The 9,975-nt window shown below is 38.8% G+C and overlaps 1 protein-coding gene across 1 annotated transcript; it reads right to left on the reverse strand.

The window, feature by feature from the left end:
- Positions 1 to 1,784: 1,784 nt before the first annotated feature.
- On the reverse strand, positions 1,785 to 9,871 carry LOC134095993 (uncharacterized). Its single transcript, XM_062549726.1, has 13 exons — positions 9,729 to 9,871; positions 9,315 to 9,511; positions 5,756 to 5,893; positions 5,510 to 5,654; positions 5,029 to 5,227; positions 4,714 to 4,855; positions 4,291 to 4,446; positions 4,136 to 4,191; positions 3,858 to 4,033; positions 3,373 to 3,773; positions 3,113 to 3,209; positions 2,808 to 2,985; positions 1,785 to 2,713 (listed from the first exon to the last, which is right to left on the reverse strand). The coding sequence occupies exons 1-13, from the start codon at positions 9,849 to 9,851 to the stop codon at positions 2,532 to 2,534; spliced, it is 2,190 nt and encodes a 729-aa protein (XP_062405710.1). The 5' UTR covers positions 9,852 to 9,871; the 3' UTR covers positions 1,785 to 2,531.
- Between the last annotated feature and the right edge of the window lie 104 nt (positions 9,872 to 9,975).

The raw sequence follows: 9,975 nt of genomic DNA on the forward strand, positions 1-9,975 counted from the left end.
TGTTTGATCAACCTGACATCCTCTGGGAGTGTGCCAAGTTTTGTGGAATTTCATCCATGGGGGCTGTAAAATAAATGAATTTATGTGTACATTTATGTGTACATTTACACCCAGCGGCCTGTAGGTGCTTTTGAGTGAAGGGTTGCTGGTTAAGGATAAGTATATACATGTATATATACTCACACTCGCGCACACACACACGTATGCACACACACATGCACAGATACCCACACACACACACACGCGCACACACACACACACACACACACACACACACACACATATTCACATTATCATCATCAACATATCTATTTCCCTCTAGAGCTCTTGTACCAGCATAGAGCTAATCCTGACACATCTCTCTAATGTAGCACCAGCCAACCACACCCAATGTCATAGGACCGCTGTTTGTGTCACTGAAAACGAGGTCAGGGATGTTGTTGGTCATCAGGCACAAACTGCAGTTAGGGTCAGCTTGCTGACTAGCAGGCTTTTTCCTTAACTCACTGACATCAGCATGACGGCGTTGCTTCAAAAACCCAGATAGATAGATACAAAAAGGCAGCTATCTGTGCACAGAGGCATAGCCATGAAACCAGAACTGCAAGATCGTTTTACCATTGTCACCGTCACACGGCATGCATATGAATGTATTTTTAAAAAAAAAATGTACTGTGATGGAATGAAGAAGTTTATTTCAGTGTCTTGATCGCATTCAAATAAACTTTATTTTGTCCTCTCATTTCCACACTTCGCCCAGTATTTTGTCACTAAACTTTATTTAGTATTTTGACTCCACTCCACATTTTGACTTACCGGTAGTACATTGCCACTTCAATCATAATCAACTGTTATGAACTATCACACCTGACCACCGCCTCTTCAAATTAGAATCATGAACAGATGGCGTAAAGTGTCTATATGTTTTCTTTTACAGTAAAGTGGTAGTGGTGTGTGTGTGTGTGTGTGTGTGTGTGTGTGTGTGTGTGTGTGTGTGTGCGTGTGTGTGTGTGTGTGTGTGTGTGTTTATTTCATTAACTGACAACAAATTCATTTTTACAACCTTGTTTAGGCCCATACTTACATTGCTTTTATATTACTGACAACTTCTAGTCGCACTTAAAGTTTTCTCTTAAATATATACAGTATATATATATGTGAGGAGAAAATGTATTTGATACCATGCTAAAGTTGCCTAAAAAGAGGAATATAAAATCATCATTTCACAATTGATCTTAATGTCTTAATTAAAAACAATAGTAAAAATAAAACCGCTAAGTACACCAATTTTCTTTGTGATTGAAGAATGTATCGTAAATAAATAAATAAATGTTCTTCCTAAATGCTAGGGGGAAGGAAGTATTTGACCCCCTATGTAACCCTATGGGAATTTAGCACATAGGTTACCATAGGGGCAGGCAGATTTTTATTTTTAAAGGCCAGCTATTTCATGGATCAAGGATATTATGCATCCTGATAAAGTTCCCTTGGCCTTTGGAATTAAAATAGCCCCACACCATCACATACCCTTTACCATAGCTAGAGATTGGCATGGTGCTTTTTCCAGTAGGCCTATTAGCCTGTTTGATTTGCATTGAGCTCAAAGTTAATGTCTTGTAATTGTCCTTTACATATTTTAGAACATAGCAATGCCCTGTTTAAATCAATGAAAATTGTATAGCATGCTGAAGATCAGTCATTTAATTTCAGATATTTATCATAATTTGTAACCTTTGCAGTTCAGAAATAAGTTGCTGTGAAGACAAAACACTGTTGGCTCCAAATAGATTTAATGTTTCTTTAATGCCCATTTATTTCCTTGTTTGACGCAGAAGAAATACATGTAGCTATGTATAAGTGTAAACATATTAATACAGTATTTTGCCACAATCATACTCAGAGTTGCATAAGGGAAACATTATGACAGTATACCACCACCATAATCACTGGGAAGTTTAAGTGTGTATCCCTGTAAGATTATTTTAAAGCAAAAAACTACTTAGGCTAGCATTAATCCCTTTAGGCCCTGTGTCCACCAATCACGTTTCTTGCTCTGACAGTGCCCTCAACCTCCTCTCGATGCTTCTGTCAGCACTCTCAGGACTTGTGAGGTTAGGAGGTTTCCCCCTCTTCAACTTTGATTGGTCATCGAGAGAGAAGTGACATCGACAAGCTCAGTGCTGTTCTAAAAGTTGAGCAGATTTAAACTTTCAGCGCTCTGAGCGCTGCAGGAAAAAACGGTTGGCGGACACAAGTTTGGTGGACACAAGGCCCTTAATGCCCCTGAGTATGAAAGACACAGTTGATTTTAAGATATTTCAGAAACTGCCATCTTTTGCATTACCAAGAAGAGTTTTAGTTTGGTCACAATTTCTGCATTTCATCAAATTATATACAGAATGTGTATTACAGCATGTGGACACATTCTGTTATTATTATTATTATTATTATTATTATTATTATTATTACGTGGCTTTATCCATGACTTTCAGAACTCTGGTAGTAAATGATAAGGCAAGGATAACAAGATTTTAAAACAAGAGGCTCTGTTGGCTGAGGGTTCGGTATTTGTGATTCCGGTAGAGTAGGAGTCCCACCAGCAGCACAAGCGAAGCCATGAGAAGACCACCGAGAACAAAAGCTGAGGTATTTGCTTTCTCGTTCAAACTGGAAGTAGCGCCAGAGCCATCTTGGCTGGCAACTTGCTGTTGACCTGTAAAAAGCAGAGGGTTACATGGAGAGCCTTCTTTACTGTATGTGACACATCTTTAAGAAGTCCAGTTAAAAAGCGCGCAGGCAGGACCTACCTGACCGATGTTGAGCGTCTCTAGCCGTCCGAAATGGACCCATAGTGAGGAAATGGCTTGCTGTCTCGAGAGCGGTGTCTCTCTTACGCCTGCGAGAGGCGTCGCTCACACAGCCCTGAGCACACCTGGAGTTTGGGTTGCCGGCCTCACACAGAATCACTGAGCAGCTGATGAACACCTGCCCAGACAACAAACAAACCCACACAGAGATCATGTGTTAGTGAACACGGGACAGAACGCATTGAAGGAAGATATATATTTTTAATTATTTAGATATTCATTTATAGATATTTATTAAAACGTACCTCATCAAATTCTCCTGTGAACTTAAATGCTTGGATCTCAAAATTATAATTCAATGGACCATGTGGAAATTCTATCAAAGTCTCATCAACACCGCACCTTCAGTTTTATTTTGGTGAAAGGAACATATGTTAGACCTCTCATATGACACAACAGTAACATAACGACATTAAAGCATATATGCTGAACAGTTATCTAGGAGAATCATGAAATCATGATGAAAGTAAGACAGTTGAAAACAGAATGGTATAAGAAGTCTTACCCATTGCTGATTATGTTGTAGTAGACAAGGTCCCTTGGGTTAGCTGTAGGTGTGGCTCTGCAGGACTCCACAAACATCTGTGTGTTTGGAAGTGCGGAGTGAGATTTGATGCCCATAAAGATCATGTCCAGCAGTTCGTACTCTACTGGATATGAGGCTGGGGCGATCACAGTGGTGAAGTTGGCATCCGTAAACACTTCAAAAGTGTAGCCAAAGGTTCCAAAGCTGGCCTCAGTGAAAACATAGTCTGATTTTTTGTTCAGATAGTGGCTACTGACACTCATGACCTTAGGGTACTGACAAGAGAACCCAACCGTGACATGGCCCCTCCTAGTAATGATTTTTCCAGGTTCATCAAATGAGGTGATGACATTTTTGAAAGTAATGTAATCACCTTCTTCCTGAGGGAGAAAGAAGGAGATTTATGTGATTGGTTATATATTCAAAGAAAAAGCAAGTAAACCAGAAGAATAAATCAAACATACCTCCATCTGTGTCCCACAAGTGTTAATTGATATTGTGCCCATGATATGTGTGTCATTGGAGGTCAGCGTGCAAGAGGGGTCGATCATATGAAGCCATGTATCATTTATGCCCGGCATGGATGCTTTGCTCACGGTTATGGTTATGATGTTCTCCTTGCAAGAAACCTCCCCATTACCTGAAAACATGCAGTGTGCATATATGTAGTTCTACATACAGTATTGTATACAATGTATGGAATGTGTTCAATTGGCAGTAACATGGACAGGTGAAATCTTACCTTTCAGTGGCAATGACTTTCTTACCTTCACCACAACACATCTCATCTCTGATTGGCTGCAAAGATAACGGTTAGGTGAGTTTTGCTGTTTTAATTATGATGGGCAGTAAGAGAATAAACAATCAGGGCTGATGACGACACGTTCACATCCACACCTTATCGCTGTGTCTGCGGTGAAACACACTGGAACATCGCGATGGAGATCACTCTGCTGTGGTGTCCATTCCAGCGTTGCCATGACAATTCCGTTGCTCTCACTCGTCAGTGATTTGGACATATTCTGAGGCCCGCTGATCTGGAAGTCTACGATTCTGTGAAGAGGAATGTATAGTTAGCAGCATTTATGCAATGATGTGCATTGTTCATTGAGGGTGTAAAAATATAACAGATGTGCTGTTCATTTTCAAAGTCGAAAGACTTGAAAGTGAATGTTTCCAGAAGGAAAAAAAAAACAGGAAATATGATGTAGGGCTGTAGGCTGCCCTGCCCTAATTTCGGAATGACATCCTCAAAACATTCTGCAATTACATTTTAAGGCATGCAAGAAGCCAACACACAACACAACTACACAGTTTAACCTGGTGTCTGTGGATTGCGCTCGGAGTTTCAGCTCCAATCTATGGCCAACAGCTGCCATATGAATTTCTTCATGCCAAGGTGTTGGAGTCAGGAACTGTGGCCTTGTCTTCCCAGTTAAACAGCTTTCCATGGGAGAAAGAACTGAAGCACAAAAAACACTCTCAGAAGTGTGCACATTATGTTTGCGCACACACACACACACACACACACACACACACACACACACACACACACCACCGCTATCTCTTAAATTGTAACTGGCATATGTTCAGTCTTACATTATGATGCGGTACTGATCATAAAGACATCCTCACCTTCCACTGTAAACTGCAAAGGGATCTGGCTTATTGGGGATGGATTTAGCATTGCAGTCTTGTTGAGTTTATGCCTGACAGAAGATGTCCCATCTGTGTATGTGATGGTTATGTCTTCTTCTGGGTAATCCTCCAAGATCATCTCAAACACATGTGTTCCAACAGGCAACGAGCCATTTTCAGTTAGAACGCAACGCTCCTGTGAAAATACTGTACATGTTATTATTTGGTTGCTAACCTCCAGTTATAGATCTGTTTTTAGAATCAATATCAACATACATATATTTAAACATGCTGTTTAACTACAATCACATTCATCCTTTGCTCCAATTCTAAAGGTAAAACAAATTCTCATAGCAACCAGTACAAACTTCAGGTGTACTATTTAATATTTTTGTGGGATGACATACCATTAGAAAATGAATCTTTATTTGCACACACTTCATTACTGAAAACTGGAAAACAAAATGGCAAATCAGACCTGGTTTAGGTTGATGCTTGGATGAGAGTGACATGATGAGCATGATGAGTTTCCCCCTGCCTCTGCAGAAAACCTGCACCGCACCTCATCACCATCTGGGTCATGGACCAACAGCTCAATGTTTAGGGGGCAATTCTGGGGGATTCTTCATTGGATAGTTTTTCAAAGACATGATAGACACAGGTTTCAGCATTGTGGCAAACATAGACATGATATAAGACGTCCACATTATCAGACAGGACATACCGTAGCCTTGGGACTGTTGCAGAGACAGGTGATCTGTTTGGCCTGTATGTGTCTGCCCGTGTTCCCACATCAACCAGTGTGGTCAGTGACCAGTTACGTGCCCCATGCACGTTAGAATCCCAACAGCATCCTGAATCCCTATCAGAACCAACCACATAAAGAACATTTTCAAATGCTGGTATATATATATATATTAGCTATAGGCCATACCCTCACCTAGATGTCCTTTTAGGGAGATAATCTGGAACACCATTATTTTTTAGTATGTCTCCATCGGACACCAAAAAGCTCAGGGCAATCAGTGACGATGGGGATGACGCTATGGTTTCAAAATCAAAAGTGTCTGTATAATGCCAGCAAACATCAAAAATTGCCGTCAGAAGAATGTGGAAATGTATTTACAGTAAAGGTCTACATACATTGTGTCCTGACTGCCAATCCTTTTTATTGTCAGTTTGTAGAGTTATACACAATGTATATACATTTGCATGCATGCATGTATGCCATTACAATACATTTCAAACAATCTGATCTATGCTTTTTTACTTTACTGTGTCATATTTCTTCATTCATTTTAAATATATATATATATATGTATATATTATTTTATTTGTGCTGTAAAATCATGGGCCCTAACTTAACCATCTATGCGTACATTCTGAATCATGTGGTGCAAGTGCATTTGTGTATCCAGATCCAAACATTGGTTGCGCCCCAGATACATGGTTCTATAAAGTTGCATTTCCTCATAAAGCAGTGCTATCTCACATTCCCTTTGCACACTAAGTGAGCTTGCACCATGCTTCACTGCTATTAGTAAAGACGATTGACTGGTGATTGACCAACAATAGCATTCCAATTTTGCATTGTCAAACAGGTTTGCCTGTAATGAAAAATTCTCTTGAATAGTTTGGCTAATGAGCCACGGTGTAACAAGGAGATACACACTTTCTGCACCTGTCTATACAGTATAAACTGTATAAACTGGAACTGTTTTGCTTCAATTCATTGTGGATAGACTTCTCTCCATATGAGTGTGACCCACACACACAACTAACATTTACAAATAAACACTAAACTTAACCAAATTAATAACAGGTCATTTCTGTTCAATAAAAGCAAACTGTTTTCTTAGTTGAATCTTGGGCACTAGTAGTACACACAAGAAATATTCACATTCTTTCTGGACTGGCAATCTCATTGTATTTTATGGTAATAGAGACCCAATGTCCTCGAACGAGTTTTTCTCAAAAACTACTGGCTGTGCAGAGGTGATTTTTTTGTGTATGTTTATGAAGCCCTACTAAGCAAAATGACAAAATACAAAATACAAAATAACTGAGTGAAATGAAAAATGCATTCAAATTTACACCCTGGGTCTCAGGAGGTTAAAAGGCACTAGGTTGGCATACGACATACATGATACAATGTGATGTGAGAAATCTAAAATGAATTCTCATTCGTTCCTCCCTGCTCACATGTAATTTGTAAGACAGAGGAACTCTCCTGCTTCAAAAATGCAGATGTACAACCTCATTTCAAACTGAGAAAGGGCAAATGTGAGATCGCCTCCAGCATCAACTATAATAGTATTATGGTATATTTTTGGGCTTTTGTCAAACCAGATTGACTTAATGTTTGATCTGTGAAATGGGACATTATTGCTCTAATATTGCTATTAAATTCTCACAAACAATAAGGTTTTCAAAAAGTAAGAAGGTGCATTTTCCTCAAAGGTTTTCCTTTTGAAAGCTAACAACTTTCAGCTATTGAATCTTTGACCTGACACCTACAAACAGTTTGACTTCTTGTCTCTTCTCTCGAGTTCTGACTTTCCTCACAAGCACTGAAGAAGAACTGAAAATCAGAGAATACTATGATGAAGTACAATGCCATCCAGACCAGTCCTTTAAATGATTGATTCTTGACACAAAATCAGATCAGTGATGAGCATCATGCCACATATGGAAAGGCTTGAGTTGAGAGAAAAGTTGAACATCTCAATCTTAAAGCATGAAAAAGGTGGCTAGAATCAGCTAGCCTTTATGTTGAAGTGCGGTTGGCATTCTCCACCTAATAGGTGGTTGACATACAATATACATAATACAATGTGAAGTGAGGAATCTAAAATAAAATAGTATATTGGAATGGAAATAATGAAGAAAACAAATAATAATGTTGGACACGAACAAGAATGCAGACAGAATATTCCGATTCAAATAATAGTAAAATACTAACTTGCTTTAAGATGAGTTTTTTTTCTGTGGTCAATACAATCAATTCCAGCTGCCCAAGGGTAGCAATGTGCCAACAATAAGCCTGATCACACCTCATTTTTATTACCAACACACGCATAAGTGCAATTTTATTTGGTATATATTATTGGTGTCATTTTTGTTTAAACCATTCAGAAACAGGGCTCTAATTGCAAGATACTGTAGGGCTCAAAGTGTGGACCTTGTGATTGACAAAAAATAAAATTCATGTTTTATTTTCAGTCATTCTCCCTGCTCACATGCAATTAAACAGAGGAACTCTGCTGCTTCAACAACACAAATGTACAACCTCACATTCCAAACTGAGAGAGAAGGTCAAATGTGAGATTGCCTCCAGCATCAGCTATTTATGGTATATTTTTGGGCTTTTGTTAAACCAGACTGACTTCATTTTATGTATTTTTTTCTTCTTTTTAAGAAATGTGATCTGTGAAATGAGACCTTGTTGCTCTAATATTGCTATTACATTATCACAAACAATACGGCTTTCAAAAAGTAAGAAGGTACATTTTCCTCAAATATTTTACTTTTGAAAGCTAACTTTCAGTTAATGAATCTTTGACCTAACACCTACAACCAGTTTGACTTATTTTCTCTTCTCTCGAGTTCTTTCCTCACAAGAAAAGAAAAATTGAAGATTAGAGAATACTATCATGATGAGTTACAATGCCATCCAGTCCTCTAAATTACAGAATTGACACTTGACACAAATGTAGATCAGTGATCAGCATTGTGCAAAAGCTTGAGTTGAGAGAAATGTTGAACACCTTGATCTTAAAGCATGGGAATAGAGCTGATGACACACTAACATTCTGAGGCATTCCTAACAATGATTTAGGGCGGGCAATGTTTTTCTTGAGAATTCTGATACAATTGATCATCATCCAATAAGAATAAATGGAACCGGTTATTTGGTTGCCCAAATAAGCACCATTACTCTACTGTATGTATCATCACCATCCCCTTCGCTTAATTCATGGAGGCTTACCCTCATTTCCAACAATGCCACGATTACAACCATAATATATTAAAAAACAATAGTAGGCTATACAACAGTTGTAGGCTATATAGTGAAATAAAAGTAAACCAAAACAGAATAAACAGATAAGAGAACATTTATATTATGGTATCACTTGAATTAACCCTGTTTTGTCTAATCTTCTAAAAATACACAGTCCAAACTATACACTTCAAACAAATCCAAATGGGTCTCAAGATTTGAATCTAATCAAAGGCTGTAGAAAGACACACATCACGTCAGCATAATTACAGTAAAAATTTACCTTAAAATGAAAGGTGAATTCGTAGAGAATTCTCTTGTCATATGACCCTCAGACTGGCACGAAGCCGCAACACTTGAGTTGGCTTCATTGATGAGAACCTCTGACTTAATCAGGGTACCACAGTCGCCACTCTGGCATTGCCAGCTGAGCTGATCGTCACAGCTTTCCTTTCTGTACTCCCTGTAATAAAAGTCCACCTGCCAGTATGCCACTACATTAACAACAGTGTTATTACATAGGCCTAGTTAAAAACAATGAATAATAACAAAGATCACACACACTTCTTTCCACACAGAGTGCAACATTGTGTGGTAAACAACAGACCTTGATGACAGGTTTGCAGGTTTGGAAAAATGTGCTTTAAGCATTTAGATCAAATAACACATTGGGTAATAATCAGCATATCACACATACCTCAACGGATCCATCAGGCTTCTCCCCTCTAAGAGAAAAACTCATAGAGCCCCCTAAGAATCCATTGGCTTTAATTTGGGTAACAACTAACCCAAACAGCACTAATACCGACAGGTGTGCCATGATGACTGGTTACCTGTATCACCGATCTCTGAACTTCATAGAATTGGAGGTGTAGGCGGGTCTCTTCAACAGGTCTGACAAGATTTTTGGTAAATTGCCTTTCAAAGTTGCAGGGACAGGGTGT

Source organism: Sardina pilchardus, chromosome 11 (genome assembly GCF_963854185.1).
Source record: "Sardina pilchardus chromosome 11, fSarPil1.1, whole genome shotgun sequence".
NCBI lineage: Eukaryota > Metazoa > Chordata > Actinopteri > Clupeiformes > Clupeidae > Sardina > Sardina pilchardus.